General features: G+C 38.8%; 5 protein-coding genes across 5 annotated transcripts; 2 read left to right on the plus strand and 3 right to left on the minus strand.

The window, feature by feature from the left end:
• Positions 1 to 4,357: 4,357 nt before the first annotated feature.
• Positions 4,358 to 5,271, plus strand: MELLADRAFT_95643 (uncharacterized protein; the record flags this gene model as incomplete). Its single annotated transcript, XM_007418174.1, has 4 exons — positions 4,358 to 4,410; positions 4,490 to 4,576; positions 4,774 to 4,960; positions 5,092 to 5,271. 4 exons carry the CDS (start codon positions 4,358 to 4,360, stop codon positions 5,269 to 5,271), a joined length of 507 nt encoding a protein of 168 aa, XP_007418236.1.
• A 2,509-nt stretch (positions 5,272 to 7,780) lies between these two features.
• Positions 7,781 to 8,629, plus strand: MELLADRAFT_95644 (uncharacterized protein; the record flags this gene model as incomplete). Its single annotated transcript, XM_007418175.1, has 3 exons — positions 7,781 to 7,934; positions 8,019 to 8,304; positions 8,377 to 8,629. 3 exons carry the CDS (start codon positions 7,781 to 7,783, stop codon positions 8,627 to 8,629), a joined length of 693 nt encoding a protein of 230 aa, XP_007418237.1.
• Positions 8,630 to 10,710: 2,081 nt separating this feature from the next.
• Positions 10,711 to 11,593, minus strand: MELLADRAFT_27397 (uncharacterized protein; the record flags this gene model as incomplete). Its single annotated transcript, XM_007418146.1, has 3 exons — positions 10,711 to 10,981; positions 11,056 to 11,356; positions 11,425 to 11,593. Coding segments are annotated over 3 exons (741 nt in total), but the record flags the coding sequence as incomplete, so codon positions are not given.
• Positions 11,594 to 18,887: 7,294 nt separating this feature from the next.
• On the minus strand, positions 18,888 to 19,580 carry MELLADRAFT_95647 (uncharacterized protein; the record flags this gene model as incomplete). The annotated part of the gene is made up of 5 exons (XM_007418176.1): positions 18,888 to 18,896; positions 18,983 to 19,063; positions 19,152 to 19,225; positions 19,313 to 19,417; positions 19,463 to 19,580. 5 exons carry the CDS (start codon positions 19,578 to 19,580, stop codon positions 18,888 to 18,890), a joined length of 387 nt encoding a protein of 128 aa, XP_007418238.1.
• Positions 19,581 to 20,832: 1,252 nt separating this feature from the next.
• Positions 20,833 to 22,941, minus strand: MELLADRAFT_113492 (uncharacterized protein; the record flags this gene model as incomplete). The annotated part of the gene is made up of 4 exons (XM_007418202.1): positions 20,833 to 20,875; positions 20,995 to 21,825; positions 22,075 to 22,367; positions 22,885 to 22,941. 4 exons carry the CDS (start codon positions 22,939 to 22,941, stop codon positions 20,833 to 20,835), a joined length of 1,224 nt encoding a protein of 407 aa, XP_007418264.1.
• Between the last annotated feature and the right edge of the window lie 1,267 nt (positions 22,942 to 24,208).

Here is a 24,208-nt window from a genome sequence, read left to right on the forward strand (position 1 = left end):
CCAGACGCCGGTGACCTTACGTAGGCGCTAAACATGCCTCAAGACCAGACAAGACAAGACAAGACAAGAGAAGACAAGACAAGACAAGACAAGAGAAGACAAGACAAGCCAAGACAAGACAAGACAAGACAAGGCAAGACAAGACAAGACAAGATGGTACAGTATGGTACAATACAACACTAGATGCAACAGCACAAGATGCAACAATACAATACAATACAATGCAATACAATACAAGACAATACAAGACAAGACAAGACAAGACAAGACAAGACAAGATGGTACAGTATGGTACAATACAACACTAGATGCAACAGCACAAGATGCAACAATGCAATACAATACAATGCAATACAATGCAATACAATACAAGACAAGACAAGACAAGACAAGACAATACAATACAAGACAATACAAGACAAGACAAGACAAGACAAGACAAGACAAGACAAGACAATATAATATAATATAATAAAAGACAAGAAAATCCCGGCCCTGCCCGGCCGACTCTGCCCGACGACTTTCACGAAGCTGACGGTACGTGCCCCGGGGCATCCATATGCAGTTCAATACCGGTTAAATACGGCCCCGTGGGCGCTTCGGGCAGCTTGGGCACCTGACCCGGCCGGGTTGCCAACCCTTTTTTCACCCAAAAAATGCCTTCACACTACTCTCTTACCGGCCCTGGTCGGCCCTGAGCAGTTCTCAGAGGCCATTGGGTTTGCTCAGGGCTCTATTCCGCCCCGGGGCCGGCCCTGAACTCACTGGGTCGGGTCACAGCCCTAGAAGACACATACATAGTCCAATGTACTAGACAACAACAGGGAATCCCACACACTTGACTCTCAGATACCAGATTCAGAACGGTTCAGGGATTCATAGCTCTTCGTAGAGCAGCCCGAAACCCTAGTCCAGATCAGGTTTCCAGATTCAATTGGGACAGATCACTTGAGGGCATGTGCAGGGAAGATGAGAGAAGATCTCAGAGCTCCTGTCAAGCGTGGCGGGATGTGCCTGCGGCTCAGGATGCTTGGTGTGCATCTGAGACAAGGGAGGCAGGCACACCAGCAGCACTTGACCAGTCAGTGCACCTAGGTGGGTGGGTGGGTGCGGGAAGGACACCGGCCAAGGTAGTCTTTGGTGTCAAAGAACCAAAACCCTTGGGCTGGGGCCTTCACCCCACCTTACCTGCCCTCTTGACTAGTATAAAGAGGGCACTGCAGTGGTTTGCTCCAAACACACCTGGCCTTGCCAAAAGACAGGGGCCCCAGCTCCCTGAATCCATTTCAAAAACTATCACAGCAATTTAGGGAATGGACTGTAGTACTATAAAAATAAAAACTTTCACCAAAAAACATGTTATTCCTTTTCCAGACTTATGAGTTGTTTTTTTGCTTGTAATGTTGTATCTTCTTTATGTATTACTTACTGTCTTCTATCTTCTATTTAGGTCAACAGTATTAACTAAGATCATACAGTTGTATTCAGAATAAATTGATAATTCTTGACTCTGATGTCTCTTTTTCACTTACTGTTGCCCTAAATTTTGTAAATATTGCTGTATTGTCTTAATTGACGTTTGATGTCTCAATGAAATTACCTAAAAATGGTGTCAAGGTCTTTGATGTATACCAGGCAGTGATATCAGTACCAATTGTAGTACTACCATCAGTACCCATTGTACTGCCAGTGCTAGTGGTAGTGATAATACTAATGGTAGTACCCAATACTATAGTAGTTCATATAGTACTACCATTAGTGCTACATTAGTACTATAGTACTACTGATAACTAATATAATACCAATGGGACCAATCATGGTGTTATAATGGTACTATAGTACTATGGAGTACTACAGTACCATCAGTACCATTAATACAATTAGTACTATATGAAGTACTAGTAGTTCTATGGTACCATTAGTGAGGACCTTTATCACCTTATGTTTGCTGTGAATTGCTGTAAGCTTGATAGCTTGTAAAGATTCTCCACACACGTACAATACCTACCAAACACCCAAAACACACAGTACACCGTGTCCGGGTAGTGTTTGCTCGTCGACAAGCGCGCACGACTTCCCTTTCTGCCTCAAAGGGAGTTGGTGTGCGCTCGTCCACTAGCAAAGCCTACACAGACACGGTGACATCCAGTACACACAGTACATACAGTCATACAATCACCTGACATACAAAACATACAATACATACAAAAGATATGTACATACAATACCTACCAGACATAAAACATGTACAGTACCTACAGTACCATACAAGAAATTATGGTACAAATTGTATTGTATTGTATTGTATTGTATTGTATTGTATCATTCAAGTTAAAGGCAAACCGTGTTTGCCGGCAAAACTGGACAAAACTCCTAATCAGCACTTTCAAGTTGGAGGTTTACGCGTCCTTTGAGTAAAATCCCCGGATCACGCGTTCACCTCATCGTCATAATCATATCACCTCAATTCAATCCAATCCTTAAACCCACTTCAACTTCAACTTCAATCATTGGCTATAATCAGGAACTTACCCCAATCTTACATTCTTTATCAAATCTCAATCAGCTCCTCATCTCAACCAATCCAAGACCATGTACAATCTGATCGAAACATCATATCTTCAAATAATCAATCATTAAATCACTCAGAACGTTCATCAAGAGAGAAACATCAGAGAAACATGAACCGGTCTAAACATCAAGGTAATCAAAGAAATTGTCAAGTCCAATTTATTGGTAGTTGTTCTACTTTATCATTCCATACAATCTTATTTTCATCATCCATCAATATCTTATTCAATCAGTCAGTTACACCAATTGAAACTAATCCAACTGAACTCACCTGAACAACAACAACACCAACCATCACCAAACCAATCTCGATCTCAACTTCACCTACATCAACCACTACTGCTTCCTCTTCTCCGACATCTTCAAATCTTCATCTACAAATCAACATCAATGTCAACACTTCAATTGATCTGACATTCATTGTCCAACCAAACCTGCAACTATCAACCACAACTCATCTTTTTCACTACCACATGATCTCTTTAGTATCACTGATGAAGAACTTGCTGCTTGAGAAAGAAAATCAGTTCTTACTTTTTTTCATCACAGGTTTGGAATTGGCTGTGGGAGTTGGGCTTCAAGTTGGTGTATCTCAACTCATCCTCTTCAAATGAAGAACACCAAACAACATCAAAAAAACTTCAGCTATCAAATACTTTTGTCATAATAACACTCCAAATACAATCAACAGTTGTGTTAAATCCTGATTGGGTGAATTCAAGTTGAGTTGTGTTTTTCTCAACTTTTCCAGACCTCGATCGAACTGTTAAAAAATTGTTCAATCATCTTAACTGATTGTTTTGTTTTTTTATTATGTTTTTGTAGGACATTACACAGATTTAAATCCAATCCATAACTCGATGTTCTCAGGATTTCATAATCTGATTTTTCAATCATTCAAATCTCGATCATAAAACATTCGAACGATTGATTATGGAAGTGACAATTTCAGCTTCAGCTCCAACCTTGACTTCAACAACTTTCCCAATGTTCAATGGTCACCTACTCTTGGGATTTACATCAACACAAATCAATCTCTTACTCTAAACCTTGAAGTATATCAGATGAAGATGAACAAATTCGACTAAATGACGTAATCAGTTCGATCAAATTCAAGAGCACTCATTTGGTTTGTAATTCAATCGATCAAATTGAAATCAAATCTCATTCAATCTTTAGTTCCATTGAGTGCTGTACATCACAAGTATGCTTAATATTTGTTTATCCTCAAGATCAGTGCGATTCTCCTTCACCAAATCAGTCATTCATGATAAAATTCTATGGGAAATTGATCAAACAAAACAATAAAGCCCATTGAACCTCAATGCTTTTTCTGACATAGCCGCATTTGTGTACCTTTCTGGAATACGCGCAAAATGAACCTGATGCCTTCAGAAACTGTCAAAATGTCTTTGGAGCAGCGATCTGGGTCGATTTTACATCATTCAATCAAGATGTCTTCACTGCTCAACTTGGGCCCTAACATCTATGCAAACTTTTTTCTTTCCATCGTCAGACTGAGATGACAAGTCGCATTGGCCATGTGGAGAAGGAATTATCAAGCCAAGATGCGGAGGTTACACAAATCAGAGCCACCAGAGAAGAAGTCCGACCAAGAGATTACATGACCTGGGGTCTAGAGACGCAGAGGAGATAAAACAAGTCGCACAAATTTGCACGCTCGCTAACAGTTGTCAGGATTGCATCAGTACTTGGGCGATTGAAGTTAGGGGGCTCCAGGTGCGACTTGAAGCTGATGTTGGGAATAAGGTCGGTTTAGACAATTATGGCGACTGATGAAGAGATTGAATTAGTCGAGAGTCTGCAGGCTCAGCTCAAGTAAGCATCACATTTGATACACAACATCATAAATATGATTTGGTGCTCATGGTGTTTTCTCTGATCTCCTTCATCTTAGGAAAGCAGAAGAAGTCATTGAAAATCACAACAAAGTATTGAAGTTGGCTCAACACGACAAAAAACTCTTGAAGGGGCTACATGATCAGTTTGACATTTGTGATCTCATTCTATCATTTTCCGAGGATTTCCTGCGTTGATGATTTGGTCGGATAGATCAGAAAGCAAAAGCCAATGATCAAGATCTTATTGCGATGAGAGCAAATGAAATGTTGAAAACACAAAGCGCAGTGTTGACCAAATCAGCAACTAAATCAACACCAACAAAATCACATAACAAAAAAGAAAAAGTGCAGCATTTGTAGATAGTAAACATCATGATCCTAATACTAATGATGGGCATAAACCTAAAAAAACCAAAAAAACCCTTAGACCTCCTGGATCTGAATTGGATCCTAATACTTCGAATAAAGGAATTCATGAGTACCTTGATTGTTCAACTGCTCTAGGTGATGTGATTGGAGTCTCTACTGTATGTAAACTTTGGATCTTATTCAATTCTTGAAACATTTAAACAAATTAGTATATCCAGAGAAGTCTGACTTGATTCTAATATGGGGCCTTCATTTGATTCCCTATCCATCAAATCAACTGCTTGATTAGTGTTTGTGTCCTCAAGTAGTTGAAAAGATTTGGGCATATATTAAAGCTAATAACTTACAAGATCCAAAAGATAAAGAAAAAGTTTCATGTGATGGAAAGTTGAAGACGAGTTTTAACAATCAAACTCATATGTTTACCATGAATGTTTGGCAATCTCTCTTTCTGTTTATTTATTTGTGATGACTGAATGTTTCAGTTTTGTTCAGTTTATAGAAATTGCTGGGAGAACATCTTTGTGCAGATGATGAAGTACTTAAACCTAAAAATGAACCTGTTCCTTTGGCAAGCTGTCCTTTGATTACTCCTGGTTCTTATCAGATTGTTTTGACTTCATATAAGAACTTATCCAAAGCCTCAACTCACTTTTGATGTCATGATCCATTCAACTTTACATCTCCTACCAAGAACAAAAAGTACCTTGATCAGATCAAAATTATTTTTGACACATCAGATGCCTCTATGATAGAGTCTTTGGATAGGTTGAACAAAATAAATCATTAAAATTACTGCTTTGATTTTCATGAAACAATCCAAACATGTTTTTGATTTATCCTCTATTCTTTCTTTTATGATCTTCTTTTTCTACTTTCAAAGCATCTTGAAAAATATCTTACTTTTTGAGCACAGCCAGCATATTTGGCTTGGAGCCAAAAATCTGAAGAGCCCTTGGATTTTGACTCTGAGTGGAGCACCATCCAAGGCAATGGCCAGGGCCGAAATTTGCCTCTGAACTATCCCTTGGGTTCCATTTCCCTTGGGGGCGCCATCCAAGGACTCCCTGATCAGACATTTGTCTCCAAGCCAAATATGCAGGCAGTGGAGTACAAAGAGTCCATTCTTACAAAGAAAACTCAATTTGTAGAATCTAAAACTGTGGATGTTTGGCAGTCTTTATTTACTTGAAAAGAGAAAGCAAATTGGCCTGAGAACTAGAACCAATGCTCCCTTGGGGTTCAGGGGCAGGGGACATAGGCATCAAACCCCTGATTTTATTTGCAGGGACCTGTGGCTTCCCACAGGTTTCAACCACTTGGGATAGGGGTTGGGGGCTTCTGAGAGCCGGGTTTTTGATTGATTTGGGGTAGTTTTTGGGGGCGGGGGGAATTGGATATTGGTACGGTGTGTGGGTCAGCCATTACCATCTTTTTCTGGGTTGGGGCTCAGGCTGAAAAGAAAACAAAGATGTACTGGAATTCTTTTGACTGTAGCTACGGATTTACATTTTCTCCTGAACTAATTGATTCAGAACACTGATATACATGGTTCGGATATATCAGTTGAAATCAGTAGTTCTCTGATATCGAATTCTCTATCACAAGAGGTTATGTGTCATTTCAGAGACTCGCACTGCTATATTACTGAGTATTGTTCATGATTCATGATTCTGAATGTAAAAAGTTGTGAGTCTGTGCAGCTTCTAATATGAGTTTGTGGATGTGCTCACAAGCAACCCCACACAAGAGGGAGCAGTGAAGTAAGCTGACAAGAAGATTACATAAGTTTGTAATGCATAGTCTACATAGGCAATTGAAATTGGTGACAATTTGGTGTCTGCAGTAATTTATATCAAGTGTCCTCTGCTGTGTATGTCAAAATACTTGAGCTTGGTTGTGAGCTATGATTATGTATTGGGGAGTTTGGTATGTCATATGAGATTGAATGTGTGATCTGTGCGCGCCTGAAGCTGTTTGAGAGCTTGTAGACAAAGGTTTTAGGGTGGGTGGTGGATGAATTAAATGCTCACATGAAAATGCTGTCATATTACTGGATTGATTAAACATGATTCAATGACGCGGCGCCCGCTGCTGATTTTGCTAGTTATATTATATTGTATTGTATTGAATTGTATTGTATTGTTGCATCTTATGTTTTATTGTCTTGTCTTGTCTTGTCTTGTCTTGTCTTGTCTTGTCTTGTCTTGTCTTGTTTTGTCTTGTCTTGTCTTGTCTTGTCTTGTCTTCTCTTCTCTTGTCTTGTCTTGTCTTGTCTTGTATTGTCTCACTGTGTCCACCACCTCCCTTCTCGACGTCGAGAAGGGTAGAATGTCTTGATTTGGTTCAACTTTGTTCCAACTTTATTGCGGGTTAGTTCCACTACTGAGTATCCCACTCAGGAGTCAGCATAGACTGAGAGATGCATGAGTGATTGATCAGAAGCCATTGAGCCTCAGGGAATTCCTCAGACAATAGATTCTCAGCCTCAGGATGTTCCTTAGAACTTCATACTCACTTACATGTTTTGTTTATGGCATTCTATTATGATCCAACCCTTTTGACCAACACATGAACTCAAGTTCAAATTCATCAACTTGATTCATCACCGTCGCTTAAAAAATACTTCATGAAATCGACTCAATCAAAAGAATACCTAAACCAATCAATCAGATTCCTTTCTTTGCAAATCTCAAAATACTTTCTTATTGAAGTTTTTTTTATAAATCATATGTTTTCTTGTAGTTGTACCCCTTTATCTTATCTCACTGGCTTTTTATTTCTTTTCATCTTTATCCGTTGTATCTCAAAGTTCTAATATCTCTTTGTTGAACATGTACTTGAACCAAAATGCAACTACATAACCTTCACGACCCTATTCTCGATCATCCTGGCCGGCCGAACAGATCCCATCAGCACCACTGCCGAGCAATTTGAGTCGCGTTATCAACAAACCATCTCCTTTAACTGCGGCATTGATGGCTGGCAGTGGAATCCCCTTTGTGAAGATTGATTTCCCAGATTCAGATGATTCACCTGAATTTGTACCACCTCCACCTAAACGAGCTAGACGTGAACCTGGCGTGTCTCGTACCATTCATGATTCTAGATATCAGTCCGAACAAGAACTGAGTAGATCACCTACCAGATCTTTTTGACATCCAGCCTCATCATCCTTACGTTCAATTCAACCTGCTATTGCCAAAACACCTACAGATCGAGCCGTAGAGTATATCACCGATGGATTGCCATGCGAATCATTAGCCGAATCAGATTATACTACCACCCACCATTATCCTCAGTCATCATCGGTACCTGTGTTGAACAAGAATGGATTACCTAGAGCTAAACCTGGACCGAAACCAAGACTTAAAGCACCATTAGGATTAGATGAGAAAGCTGAATTTATGCAAAAGAAACGTGAAGGGATGAGAGCAGTTAGAGAAAGGAAAAAAGAATATATTGAAGAACTTGAGGATCAATGTCGTCTTTTACAAGCTGAGTAAGTCATCAAATCACCATATTGGATTGGTAAACTCTCTTTAACTGATCCTTTACCTATTTTTTTATCTAGAAATGTCAGATTACGTGAAGAGAATGAGCAATTGATGAGAGAGTCAAGAGAGAATTGGAAAGCAAAAGCCTTGCGTTCATTTCCTAGTAATCCGACTACCAATAATCACATGGACACTTTGAAGAAAAACAATAGTAATCATCTTTCATCTAGAAAATATAAACCTATTGCACCTAAGCTTACAGAGGGAAGGACTGTATTAGATGTGATTGCTGAAAGGAGTAAGACAACTCAACTTTTGAGAAGGTCATAAAAGGGACAGTCCGAAAGTATCTAGAAGGAGGGCTTTATTTAATATAACTTATTATTAGGATAACTAACATGCTTTTGTCATTATTGTAAAAGAGATTGATTAGATTTAGTTTTCTACTACTTATTGAAAATCATTTGTCCAGTTTTGGGTTCTGTGTGGTATATCTATTTATTCATATTACTGTTGAAGGTTATCATAAATGACTTGTCGAGGTGTGGTGTAGTAATCAGTGAAACAAAATGTGGTCTGTGCTCTTTTTTTAAATCGAGAGAGAAGTTGATTTATCAACCAGGACTGAAGACAGCTGAAGACGCAAACTTGACTAAGTCCCAAAATGGTCTGGAGGTTAAAAACGGATGCTCAAGGTTACTTATGATAGGAATTACTTGCAAGTACCATGATAAGGTTCCATAGGGGTTTAAGTCTATCAATGGTCACAGTACCAACTGGTGGGAATGTTGACTTGCCCATGTGTCAAAATCACATTCCCTTTGCTCATTGGAAAAGTAGTATGTAGTAGGCCATGAAATAAATTTAAATTGAACTTGAAACATACCTCATGGGCCTCACATGCAAGCTTGTGACTGATGTAGTGGCTATTCCACCACATCTTGCAAGGATACTTGGGCATTCTAGCTTGATAACCCAGATGTGTTGCATGAGCTTTGAAGTCACATTGCCTGGCCACACTTCTAAAAATTTGACTACTGACAGTATCAACCTATATGAGTTACATTCAAAAGGAACACTTGCTTTGTGTGAAGGTAGACAGGATGGGGAAACAGACTAGAAAGATTTAAAAAGAAATAGAGGCACTTACCTTTACAAGCGCCTGGCTGGACCAGTCAGACGTCTGACTGGTGAAGGCGGGACAGAGAGAGAGGGAGAGAGAGCTCTACAAACCCATCTTCAGGGGATAAGGTCTCGAGCTGAGATTGTGAACCACCTCTAAAGGTGGTTCACAACCTTCAAATTTTACTTAAATTTATGGAGCCCAAACAAAATGTAAATTATAAAAAAGGGCTGTAAAAGCCCTTCTTGAACCGACCTGAGGGCCCGTTTGGCTGGGTTCCAAATATTGTATTTGGCCAAATACTCCACCAAAGCCAAATACAATATTTGGGTCAAAAATGTATTTGGCTTTTGCCAAGAACACCGGCGTTCGGAAACCGTATTTGATCCATACCCAAATACGGTATTTGATCAAAAAATCTTCACTGTTGAAAAACAGCCTCAGGGCTGTTTTTGAGACCAAAAAGAGTTTTTGGGCTCATTTGCCCCTCCATGTCGATTTTTTGTTGACTGCTTTGGTCGACTGTTTGGTAAACGAAAAAGCCAAATTTCAAGTTTTTCAATCTGCCCCTTGAAAAAGGGGCAGATTGAAAAATTGTTTTTGTGTATCGACTTTTTTGAAATCCAGCCGAACGGGCCCTAATACTTACAACATCATTGCTAGTAATTGATATTAGGGGGTTTCAAGTCAGAAAAGTTTTGTGAAACTCTTTAAAAAACGGACAAGTTTTTTAATTTTTACAGTATTTTTTTCTGCAAATATATGGTCAACAGAATTTAGGACACCTAAAAAGGTGTCCCAAATTTTTGAAATTCACGTGAAATTTTACGGTGTGGGACAATGAATATAAGACTTTGTAACACCTGCTAGTTGCTTGAGATAAGGTTGAACCATTACATATGTGGTAACAAAACATCAACAGATCAATGAGCATAGTTAGGTAACAAACCATTCAAACAAATTCACAAAAAGTACCCTTGCCAGCGTCAGAGACTTGTTTAGAGAATTTACAAACCACAACCTTGACGGCATCCCTATCTTGACCTTTACTTTCCATTTCTTTTCTAAGCTCAGTCACATCCTCAGGTTCTAATCCGGCTGTTAAAGTATCTAAATCGGTCAATGAACCTTCAATAATAGAAGGAGTAGCACTTTGTCCAGCAGGTAAGAAATAATTTAAACCAGTAATCAAAGATTGACTCGTCTTCTTTTCTTTCTTAAGATTCTTCTTAGCTGCTTCTTTAGCTTTCTTAGCTGCTTCTTTAGAAGATTTTTCTTCTGCTGCCTTTGCTTTGAGTTCAGCTTTGGCTTTTAATTCGGCTTCTTCTTGTTCTTTCTTTTCAGTAGCTGAGAGAGTAGGTGTGGCTGATCCACTGGTAGGATTGTTTCTTTTCTTTTTAGCTTCTTGCGCTTGACGTTCTTCAGCTTTAAATCGTTTCATATGAGGGTCCAAAGCCAGTGCGGTTTTGACAATCCCACGATGTCTAGCATTATCTTCTTTCTTTCGACCTTCACGCTCGGATCGGTTCTTGTTCTCAATATGACGCTTCTCTGTACGTCTGATGTTCAGGAAATTGAGACAAGAAGATTATCAATCGGTGTCTGGGAATCATCATAGAAGGAATACACTCACGAATCAGAACCTTCATTAGCATCTTTATCTTTCCATTCAAAGCTTCTCCAACTATCAAACTTGAGCCAAAAATCGTAAAAAGCTTCTACCTCATCTCGAGTACTATTTGCATCCCCAAGACTAGGAACAGGAAGTTTGGTACTGAACCTTCCTTCACGTTCGAATACAGCACCATAAGCTTTATAGAACTTTTCAGGTTTAGCAACCATATCTTTATCAGAAGGAAGATCCGTATCATCTATCATTTCATCAACTGAATCAAATTGACTTCTCTTGACTGGGTCAGAAAGAACTTCGTAGGCTGTGGAAAAACATATTGATCGATAAGTTTAGTTATTGAAAAGTGTAAATGAAGTTTAGATGAATTACCTTTAGCAATACATTTGAAAAAGCTATCATCATTTGAAGTACCAGCTTGTCCTGCTTTCTGATCAGGATGATGACGTAAGACTTTCTTTCGATGGCCACGTTTGATTTGATCAGGAGTAGCTCTCCATCTGAGTGAAGAAATACCCAGGACATCATATTGATTTTGATTTTAAAGAAGAAAAGAAAGTAGATAAGTACAGATCGAATAAAAAAGAAAAAAGAGTGGTATCAGAAAAAACCTAAAGCTTACCTTCCAATCTCGTGGATCAGATTCTAAAAGACTAGCTGAGCAAACTTGAAGTGTGAGGTGCAGACTCTAGTTGGAAACGGAAGGTCTAGTTCTCGATGCTTTCAAATCAGACTTCGACTAGCTTTTGATGAGTATGGTCCAGTTTTGGAAGTATGGTTGATAAGACCAGGTGCGAGTGTTGAAGAAGGAGATATGAGTTGACTCATTTTGAGTTTCTGGGCAAATCAAATTGGTAAGCCCAAGTTCAGCTTCAGGAGATGCTAATGCAATGATGTTCACATGATAATTGTTACTATCGATAGAAGTTAAAGTAGGTGAAGTACTTGAGCTAGGATTGTTGTTCTGATTATTGGGTGAAGGGATACTACTAGGATGGTTATTGATCATCTCGTTTGGAATGCATCCTTTGGAGGAATATTGATTGAATGGGGTCCAAGGGGGAATTGTTCAGTTGAATAAAATCAGGCGGTATGGTGATGCGCAGGTCTGAGCTGTCCAGGTTTTCAAATAGCTTAGGCTGCTTAGGGTTGCTTAGGGTTGCTGAGGTTTTGAATGAGTGGAAGAAACGATTTTTTTGAAAAAACCTTTCTCGCACCAAACTCTGACCATTCTACCCTTCTCGACGTCGAGAAGGGAGGTGATGGACGCAGTGTCTTGTCTTGTCTTGTCTTGTCTAGGGCTGTGACCCGACCCTGTGAGTTCAGGGCCGGCCCCGGGGCGGAATAGAGCCCTGAGCAAACCCAATGGCCTCTGAGAACTGCTCAGGGCCGACCAGGGCCGGTAAGAGAGTAGTGTGAAGGCATTTTTTGGGTGAAAAAAGGGTTGGCAACCCGGCCGGGTCAGGTGCCCAAGATGCCCGAAGCGCCCACGGGGCCGTATTTAACCGGTATTGAACTGCATATGGATGCCCCGGGGCACATACCGTCAGCTTCGTGAAAGTCGTCGGGCAGAGTTGGCCGGGCCGGGCCGGGTCCGGGTCACAGCCCTAGTCTTGTCTTGTCTTTTATCATATTATATTGTATCGTATTGTCTTGTCTTGTCTTGTCTTGTCTTGTATTGTATTGTATTGTCTTGTCTTGTCTTGTCTTGTCTTGTCTTGTATTGTATTGTATTGTATTGTCTTGTCTTGTCTTGTATTGTATTGTATTGTATTGTATTGTATTGTATTGTATTGTATTGTATTGTATTGTATTGTATTGTATTGTATTGTATTGTATTGTATTGTATTGTACGGTCCTGTATGTCTGGTAAGTATTGTATGTACCATCTTAAACTGTATGTAATCTATGTACTGTATGTACTGTATGTACAGTCCTCTCCAAGTCGTTTACGTAATCATTCAAGTTCTGCAGTGGTGGGGCCGGGGCCTGTTGCAAACCCGATGATTACAAATCCTAGGTGTGGGGATGTGTACCGTATGGTCCTCTATGTCTGGTAGGTATTGTATGTTTTGTATGTGTTGTATGTCCGGTTATTGTAGATCTAATCAATTTGTACATCTTTGGCTATCAAAATGAGACCTACACTTAAGTTCAATGGCTTTTACAATAGTTTACAAGAAATTACATTAGGTAATGGTAACCAAATCATTCTACAATTAAATTAATTGGTTTTCCAGATGATAACTCATTTCACAGATAGGTTATAATCTATAGTTACAAAAAAAAGCAAACAGATTTTAGTAACCAAGTAAATTTGTAAGGGAAACAGAGAAAGTCAAATGACTTGGTGTGGAATTGACAAATGGTTTTATTTGATTTGAAAATTCTTGTGTATTTTTGGTTGGTAAAATTTATTGAATCTTTGATCGGTAATGGCCATTGAAATTTTTCCTTGCGTGCTAAAATTAAATTCCTGATGAAAAAACCATCAAATTCAAAATTAGTATTCTCTGATCAGTTTCCACTAAGAAATTTTGAGAGGGTTTTTTGGTAAGCACTTTTAGATGATTTGGATTGTATGAATAATACTTTGATGAAATAATTCCAATATATTTAGGTTTGGTTTATTTTTGAATTCACTTAATTTAAAACTTCTACATTTGTTTATAAGTCCAACCAAATCATTTGAAACTTTTCTATCCTTTCATCTACTTCTTCGGTTTTTCTATTATTTAGACTTGATTCAGCTCAGTCTTGAAGATCTGACAATAAGTTCTGTCAAATTTGGCAATGTTGAAGTTGGTTTAACAATCTTATTGTGATGTTAGTATACTTGATGCTTTGGAAATCGGGTTTTGTAGTTGACCTGTGAAATTTTTGTTTTTAGGTTCTTGAATGTTTTACAGGGATCGATCAAATTATTCAGATCGGTTCAAGAGTTTGTAATCTATAGGAATAATATAATTAGTAACCTGGTAAGTTTTGAATTCAACTTAACTCGTTCATGAAGTGTATCAAAATTGAATCTTAATCGGTTTTGATAATTTGCTAGTTGTAATGAGATGGAATGATGTTATTTGAGGTTGAATTAAATTTCGATTTTTCAATTTTCCATCAATTGGTATGAATGGATCAATCGGCATACCAACAATTGATTGGATTGTATCAATATATGACCAAGATCTAAAGGTCATTTGTAATTTGAAAATGACAGATTGGGTTGAATGCGAAGTTGATAGTGTGATAGACCAAAACTTGAATTTTGGTCATGTTGATGATGATGATGATGATGGGTCAAATTTGAAGCATTTGAATCAATCCATTTCAATTGGTGTTGGAAGGGATGCAAGACAATCACTATTTTCTTTGATATCAGATGTGAATAGTTGATTATCATCAATTTGAATGAGACGAGATGGAAGAAATGGAAGTCAACTAATGATTGTAATCATGATATACTGAACACTCACTGTGTATTTGTTTATCACGAGCAAAACAATCAATTTGAAAATATAACAAAGGTTCCAAAGTGCTCATTGAAGTGAAAAGACTGGTTTGCATCATCTTGATTGGCCTTCGTGATGGAGTAATTAAATTTTCTTGAATTTGAATCTGAAATTGAATTATCCGATTGATTTGGGTGTTGTGATTTGATTTTGAAAGGATTGATACATTGCAAGGTGTTTTGAGATCTTGAAGAAGTCTTCAAAGAGATCGGTCGGAATGATAGATTTTTGATACATTGTCTGTTTTGGAGTGGGTGATTGGATTCAGACGGTTGGTTTGATCACTGATGACGGTGTGTTGGAGTTGTATAATCAAACATATTGTTTGAGGCCATTCATAAATGAGTCAAATGTTTGAGCATAAGGATCCCCATGCACTCATTTTTGAGGTCCAAGTTTCATAGCCTTCTCTGAAGATGCAGTCATCTGATTGTGATCCTGCTGTCGCACATCACGGCATGGTTCATCCTGGATTTCCACGTGGTCAGATTGATATAACGTTCCAAATGTGGTGATCTCTGATATGAGTTCTGATCAAAACATTTTCAATGGTTAGTATAAAGTTCTTCACTGGTTATGATCATTTGCTATAAGGTTCTTATGAAAGCTTGGACGGCTGGAATACAGCACCACAATTTTCCTTACAGAGGATGCCGGGTAGCATTCCATGTTGTGAGTTGAGATCTTCATGGAATTAGTGGATGATGAGATGAATCTGAAGACTCAGAGGCGTATAGAGCATCATCGGGTGTATCAAGAGGGTGGGCTAGGCTTGAATGTAAAAAATGAGGTGGACCGCGGTTGATAGAAGATTGGAATTGCAAGTGAAGCACAAATTGAGCTGTTGATTGTCACAAAATAGTTTCTGACACATGTACAAAACCTAAAAACGGGGCTAATGGCGTATTTTTTCAGGTTTTGTTTGAATTGCTTGTTCGCCTTTAATATGAATAATAGTATAATGCATACAATGCATAGAAGATTCCAATACAAAAAGAGCAAAGACTCTTGAAAAACAAAACACTACAACTTCATGTGTTTATCTTTTTTTCAAAACGGAATCCCAAGCCTTTTTAACAATACACCATGGATATACCATGCATATCACATACTCCTTACATGTCTTGTGTACTGTAAATACATAGAAAACACAATACATACAGTACATACATCAAAGCCAGTCCATCCAATTGATCTTCATTTGCTATTGGAATAGGAAGACAAGATCTTCAAGAAGGAATGTGGATGGATATAGTCATTTAGATGAAATGGTAAGTCATCAACAAATCCAAACTTGGCTCACAACATAGTTCACCTGAAGAATTTTTGTTTCATAGACTCAATTATCAGCTTTGTTTGAATGGTTGAAAAGAGATTCAAACACTACAAGAAAGATAATATTTTCTGGGCAGAAAATTAAATTATTGATACACAAAAATATTGAGAGGCCAGGAGGAGAGCAAAAAATGAATAAAAATATGCATCTTGTTCCCTGCGTTGAGAACTTCACTCTGCATATTGTTCCGTATTTTTACAGTCCATATTGATAAGTGTACTAACAATAAACCTTCACAATCATGCAATTACAACCTGTAACAAGCACTGAAATTTGGCTCATTAGTGTTTAGAGAAACTTTTGATTTCTGAAAATACTCATAACTTTTTCAATTCCAGTCCAAAACGCTCGATTTTGGGTGCATTGGTAAGCTGGAATTGTCCTCCAAATAGTTCATAATAGGACCACACAGCATGCTGGTCTGCTAAAAAAGATATCATCTTGTTTATACATTTGTACATACAGATCCATAGAATGATTGTCATACTAGCTACATAGTTCTTGATCTTATGAAAGTTCGAGAGGAAGAGTTCAGCTTTCCAATGCACTTAAAATCGAGTGTTTTGAGGCAGATTTGACAAAGGTATAGGTGTTTTCAGAAATCAAAAGTTTCTCTAAACACTAATGAGCCAAATTTCAGTGCTTGTTACAGGTTGTAATTGGATGATTATGAAGGTTTATTGTTAGTACACTTATCAATACGGACTGTAAAAATATGGAAAAATATGGATAGTGAAGCTCTCACCGCAGGGAACAAGATGCATATTTTTATTTATTTTTTGCCCTTCTCCTGGCCTCTCAATATTTTTGTGTATCAATAATTTAATTTTCTGCCCAGAAAATATTATATTTTGTGTAGTGAAAGAAACATACCACCAGTATTATAAATTCAACCAATCTGAGCAGATACAATTTATAAAGCACTTGGATTGGATACATCTATCAAAGAAAAAGGATTGCAACTTTTTCCTCAAACTTAAAGTAAGAGTCCCTTTCCATGTGATACCTGTTTTGAATCAATGATGAATTGTTCTTGCTTTTTGTCTGAAATGATGTGTCAATGGAGTCAACAGAATTTTCCTATAATCTTGATGATTTTTGAAGAAAGCAGAGCAGAAATTATGAATTTGACAGAAGGTGGATAATAGAATCAGAAGATCCACGAATCCTCAAAAGTGGAATCAAAAGCATGATTTCATTGATTAAGATTCAAGACCAAATGTAAGAACCAAAATTCTGAATCAAAATATTACCACAATCAGAATAGCAACTAAGATTTTTAATTGGATTGCAATCAAAATCAATCCAAGATTATTATGTTAAGATGATGTTTTGCATGTATTTGATTTACAGTTTGGATGAATTGGATTGACTAGATCTTCAGTTCATTTTAGTTCAAAAACTGTTATAATGGGCCAAAATCAAGTACAAAATTCATGCTATCTTCATAAGATCTATCATATAATTGGCTGATCAAATTTGTTGTCTTACATGTGTAACCAAATCCATGGGCTGAAGCAAGTCTTACTAACCTAAGGAAGAACAATGTAACAATTATTTGTAGAGGCTGTGGAGGAGAATCATTGATTGATTTGCATAGAATTTCATAAAATTGAAGACAATTTAAAGCCCCAGAAAGCATAGAACGCAGCAAGGCGGCGCCCGCCGCAAAAAATGGCTAGTATATTGTATATATTGTATATATTGTATATAGTGTAGGTAGTGTATGTAGTGTATGCCTCAAATCTACAGCTTGGACTCTGATGAAGCTACACCACTTTTGAAGAGGCACTCTTTTTGTCTAGACAACCACATTTATTTATGTTTATTTTGTTTGATCAGGCAGGTAAGTTGGACAACTGTCACAATATATCTGTGGAGCGCACGGACCATCTCTGAATGTTGAGAACAAGTCAATATCAACCTTTATGAAATCTACTGTACATTGTATACTTTGTCTGCTTTTTGTACTGGCTGCATTCAGATGTATGTGTTTATAAGAACTTGACAATCTATGCAATACATACCATCTGCAAAGACCACTGTTGGTGTTCAATCAATCAAGGGCTCTATAGCACATATTCCAAATCATCATGTGGCTGCCTCCACATGTTCCTAAGGCCTCAAATCCTTCATGTCTTAAAATTGAAATGCTATGCGTTTTGGGTCAACAGTGAATATCTTATTTCAATAGATTGTCACCTCATTAACATGTAATAATTTTTGACATTCAAATTTGATTTCAATTTCAATATACAAACAGGTAACTCTAATTCAGCAAGGCAAAATATGATTTGGAGGCTGTGATCCCCATCAGTAATTTACTAGTCAAGACTTTGTACAAAAGATAGATCAAAAGAAACCAGAGTGAAAAGCTTCCCTTCAATACTTCAAATTAAAAACTTCCTTTAACTGCAGTTGAAGATTAATTGACATGCTTGCTTTTGAAGTATAGAAGGTGCTGGTTTGTTTGTAAAATACATTGACCCATAATCAAATAAACAGACAGAATAGTATTTATGAAAACTTCAGTATAAGAGATGAATGGACAGAAGTCAGAATGATCAACTTACTTCATAGATAGTTGGAAAGTGATTGAAGTGTTCGCTTTTGGAGTTTGGGGAGTGTTGTGTTTGTTTGTAAGATGAAAGAGGCTAGAAGCGAAACAGCAGACAAAAAAACAATGATTAACACCTAATCATAAGAAGTCAATTGACAGTGGTCACAGTTGAAAGCTTACTAAACAGATGGTTGAACATTGATTCAAGTGTGTGTTTTTCAAGTTTGGAGAGGGTTTAATTTGTTATGAGAATGGATTGACCTAGAAGCGAATCAACTGACAAGCCATTCATTATCAGTAATTCAATATAAGAGATGAATTGATAGTCCAAGTGAAGAACTTACTGTATATTAAAGATGGTTGAGGATTGATTGCAGTATTTGTTTTTGAGGTTTGGAAAGGTTTGAGATTGTTTCAAAAGTCATTTAAGTCATTTCACCTAGAAGCGAATCAAAAGAAAAGCTATTTATTATTAATACTTCAGTAGAAATGATGGGTCAAAAGAAGTCAGAGTGAATAACCTACCTTAGAAATGATCACAGTTTGATTGAAGTTTTTGATTTGGAAGATTTGAAAGTGTTGGATTGGTATGTAAGATGAATCAACCTAGAAGCAAACCAAAAGACAGACTGTTATTCATCAATGCTTCCATACAAGAGATGTCTCAAAAAGATTGATAGTGAAAAACTTACACTAGATGTGGTTGAAGATTGATTGAAGTGTGGAAAAGAGCGTAGAGTGATTGGTCTGTTTTCAAAATGAATAAACCTATAATCGAATCAAGAGATAGACTGTTAACTATCAAGGCTTAAGTGTGAGACATAAATTAAAAGGTATCATAATCAAAAAACTCACTTAAACCATGATCAAATTCACCTAAACTGGCTTTGATTGTTGGCACTGCAGGATTGGTGAGTTCTTTGAAATTGTTTTGTCGTGGTATTGATATTTGGATTTTGGCTTATATACATCTTCAAAAGGTGATCTCGGTGAGGTGTAGGGTACAGTCGGATCGGTGGAGAGATGGATTGGGTTGGTAGATAGGTCGGATTTGAGCTATAAAACCTCGGTTGAAAAGGGCATCAAGTCGTGTAAAACTAATGCTTCCGAGGTAACTAACCATGGGATTCAACTAAAGGTTGGTTTCCTAATCGTCATACCTCGAAAATCAAAATCATCGGTCAATTTTTGGCTCGCTGATGTTGGTTCGGAAGAAGGGATTTACTCGGTGATCAAGTCGGAGAATCGTCGGTTGGATTCAGTTGGATGATATGTCGGTTTGGGATAGGGTTGGTTGATGATCGGATGGTTAACTCAGTCTGATTAAGTCGGTCTGAACAAGTCGATATTATTTCGGTTGGCATAACTCGGTTGAAATCTCGGACACAACATCCGAGGACTCCTCGGATTTTGCTGTCCGAGTCAAATATGTTGGCAGTGCGTCAAGCCTTGACTCATATACCACATTCTTTTTCTGTGTAAGCAAACTACTTGGACTCACTGTAGGTACTGTTCAAGAACAAATCGAAATGACAGTGGAGACCTTTAATCTCACTGTGGAAAACGTATACACCACCTATTTTTCTGGACGGGCTTTGCTAAACGCAAGATTAAATGAAGATAACAAGCAGCAGCAGTTTCTCCTTCGAATCCGAGACTTTGCAACAGTTGTTGAAGCCAATAGGGCTATGTCCGATGGTGATATTGGTCGGTTGCTCCTCATGTGGAAGAGGTGGAGTGTTATGACTCAAGGCCTTAAGGGCCTGACCCATTACTCGCGATATCTTCCTCGATTGATCCGTCTTCTTACAAAAGTGCTTCCCAAACCTTTAGCTCAAGTTATCATGCATTCGCTCTTGATCTCACCTACAGGCCGACCAGGCCATTTTGTTGCAAAAGATTTTTTCCTCGAGGTCCAGAACTACTGGCTGAAGTATTTCTACAATAACGCGGTATGTAGATATACATGACACCTAGCTAGGGTTTATCCAACTGAATCTTGTCTCATTTTTACTGCAGGGTCCTGGAACAGATATCCAGCGTTTGAAAGAGACTTTCTCTCTTACCATTGGTCTAGTAAATGTTTCATTTCACATTGTCACAAGCATTCTATGAAGTTTGGAATCGTCTGCCAAACTAACTAACAATCGTTTTTTATTAGCTCACATTTTTAGTGGAACAAATGAAAGGTCGAGCCGGTCAAAATCAAGTTCGACAGTCACACAAGAACAAATCAACTGCAGCCTCCTTAATGTGATTCTTGAACATGGCTAAAATTGAACGCATCAGTGAATCAAAAGCAAAATCAATCATCGCCAGTGGTTCGATTTTGGACGTCAATCTCCTAGGCATTCACAAACTGCAAGATGATTATGTCAAATGTCGCCTGGAACGTTTCCACTGGCCCCTTTCATCAAACTATGAACCATCGGGAGTCAAAGAAGCAGAAGAAGCAGATCAGGAAGTTGAACAGCGTGAAGAGTTTGGGGAAGTCGATGAAGAGCTTGTGAGATGGATCACTGAGGAGCTCTACTGACCTTTGGTAAGCTAATTCCTTTGCATCTAGTTCGGTTACTGGCACCATTTCAACGGTCATCCAATGCAAGCATCGCTTGTGGTACGCGGCTCTGAGTGCAGATGCTTCTTTATCCGCCTTGACCTTTTCAGAAGACCTCTTCTTTGTCTTAGGTTTAATCGGTGCTGGCGTACGAGCAAGTTCCGGATGGATGGGTGCCTTCAACTTCAAATCGATCGCTTTCTGTGCACGAGTCTCCGCGGCTTCCTTTTTTTTCTCGATCACCTCAGCCTGTCTTCTTCGATAATCAATCACCTCATCTCGACATTTCCATTGTTTGATGTACTCAAACACTGCCTTTACTCCTCCTTTTATGATATCACCACCCATTGCAGCTTTGATATCTTCCTCACAGGTAATTTCATCAAGAGATTGAACTATATCTGTGGCGCGATCGAGTCCAAAATAGTCTGAGCTGAAACAGTAATCGTCATCTCCGTATATGTATTTGTGAAATAAATCGTCTTCGAATACTAGTTCATCTGTGAGCTCCTCCAATCGACTGTCTAAAATATTACTTCTCTTTTTAGTAGCCTTTGTTTTCACGCTACTATCCACAATGTTCTCTTCAAGTTTTTCTGTGTTAGGATCTAAGAAGCCATCCACACTAAAAACATCTTCCATTGCCTGACAATAATTTGACTTGGTCAATCTGGGCATGTTATGAACTAGCATATCAGAAGCTTCTGAGTCACAATTAGAGCACTTGCAATCTTGAAACTCTGCAGCTTTTTCGCGTGCTTGTTCAGCAAGAACTTGTGGGTCATTTTTTTTAAAAGGGATCACACCGATTCTGAGTATTTCACACAAGAAACCAAAAAGATTAGATACATATCAAGAGTTTCAAAGGCTAAGAAAAGCTCACGTGTTTCCAAGAGAGAGAGCTACCCTGAGACATATAGGTGTTATAGCGAAGGCATCCATGAGGTCGTCATCTTTCATTTCTTTCTTATTGTCAATATTATCAATATCATTAGTTCTGTTTCTCCGATTTGCTTCCACAAGGTGAATTGCTAGTCCAGTTCCGCTGCCCCGTCCACACCGACCAAAAAGTTGAGCAAGTTCGGGAAGGCCCATACGTCCCATGACAATGACTTTCATGACTGTAGGCCAATCCTGACCCAGACCAAGGGCATTGGTACAAGAAATGATCAGAAAGGCATCCTTGGTATACCCTTCAATTGTCCGAAGCTTCTCTTTACGTCCAGTACAGGAGTGATACCTGCGAATCAAGGTACTATCAGGATCACACTCGCCTTTTGGAGTTCCTCTAGCGTCATTGACCACTTCCATCACTGTTCCTGTGGCATTCCTTGATCCAGAGTAGATCAGCGACTTCACCAGTTGATTATCAGGTACAAATTCTTTCCTAGAATAAAGCGCTCGTAAAGCTTTGGTCAACGCAGTTCCTGAGGGTATTTTGATGCGGATGATACGAATGTTGGACCGACTGAGTTCCCCTTGCACAATCTTGAGATTACGTTCTTTGATACTCAAGCTTGATAGAATTGAAGAAAAGGGTCCTGGTGCACACGTCACGGACATCATCAGAAGTGGGATCTTATTTGTTGCTAGGAACCGAAGACAGAGATTGCCATAAGACGGCCGAAATTGACCACCGTCCTGTTGACGCATGAAGGCATTACACTGGCTTGCTCACCCACTTTGCACCAGCCCCCACCAATATATCATGTGTGCTTCGTTGATCACCTTCAGAACTAGGTGGTCCTGAAACCACGTGCTGAAATATAATATCTCAAAGAGCTTGTTATTTAGAAATATCTCGGGGCTCTGTGGAGTTCTATAATCAGCTGACATTGTAGATGTGTGATTTTTAAAGAATACTACTTACAACATAGATCACACTATAAAACCCAGCCATAATCTTCAGAACCACCGCTTCTGACATGTTTTCCTTTGTGAGATTCGCGCCCTTGATTGACCATCTCTTTTTCTCAGCAACCTACAGGCAAAACATACATCAACACCTTGGACTTGAGAAAGATTGGGATTGAACATACCTGATTGTCACCCAAGGCATCTAAGGGGTTTATCACGATACATACAGGGTGTTTTTTTTTGGGAAACAGATCCATGAACATCTCAGCAATTCGAGTCTTTCCATAGCCTGTACCGGCCAACACAAATGTGTCAAGACCTCTGACCAAAGCCACCACTGCTTCAACTTGTAGTTTTTTTGCTTTTGTTTTGTATTTCTTGAAATGATTATCCTCAATGAGCTTAGACAGCTGGTCGTCTGTCAAGGCTAAAATTTCGGGTGAAAGAGCAACTTTGGATCTAATTTGTTTCGTCAATGCGGTAGCAGGCAGAGGCGTGAGGTTTCCCGACGAACGAAGCGCGCGCTTTTTAGCTGGATGGGTGATGTCGGCGCTGTGAAGTGTCCTTTTTAGCGGAGATTCAGAAGTGAGCATTTCGGTCATCATGCTGATTATCAGACAATCACGATGAGAGAGAGAGCCTTCAGGATTACAATGATCTATTTGTGTAATTTGCTTGCGTTGAAAATTAAAGAATCTGAATGGTACAAGCTGTCCACCTCACTCGCAAGGTCTCTTCTCAGCAATTTTTTCCATCTCTCTGCCAATTTTTCTCTTTATGGGAAAAGAGAGAGAGAGACTCTCTCAGTGTCCAAAACGTTTGGTCTGTCAGAATTTCACCGCAGTCATGAGAATGAGCATCCAATAAGTTACATTGGTTTGCTCGACCACAAGAGCACTCATCCAAATCAGCAAGACCATATCACCACATAGGCTTATGTACAAGATGAAGGAGATCAGTTTGGTCTATTCATATCTCATGATTGATTGAGTGAGTTAGACGCTATTGTCAATTTTGTCCAAATATCACGGAAAACTCCAAATTTGGAATTGGCATCACGCCAAAGATTGCCGATAAGTCGTAAGTCCCTCCTCCGCGAGCTCCCCCGGGACGCGCGCGCTTTGAGGAGGGACTTAGTTAAGTTAGTCAAAAGTCTGATCTACCCTTAGAGCATCTCCTATCGTCTCGGTAAACGGCTTCGGTACGGTAAATTTTACCGTACCGAGGGTCAAAACTCCCAATCGTGTCAAAATCATGCATCGGTACCCACAGAATCTGTAGAAATTCTGTAGAGGTCCAGTAAATTTGCTGGACCTCTACCGATTCTGCAGAGGTCG

This window comes from Melampsora larici-populina, assembly GCF_000204055.1.
Source record: "Melampsora larici-populina 98AG31 unplaced genomic scaffold MELLAscaffold_86, whole genome shotgun sequence".
Classification (NCBI taxonomy): domain Eukaryota; kingdom Fungi; phylum Basidiomycota; class Pucciniomycetes; order Pucciniales; family Melampsoraceae; genus Melampsora; species Melampsora laricis-populina.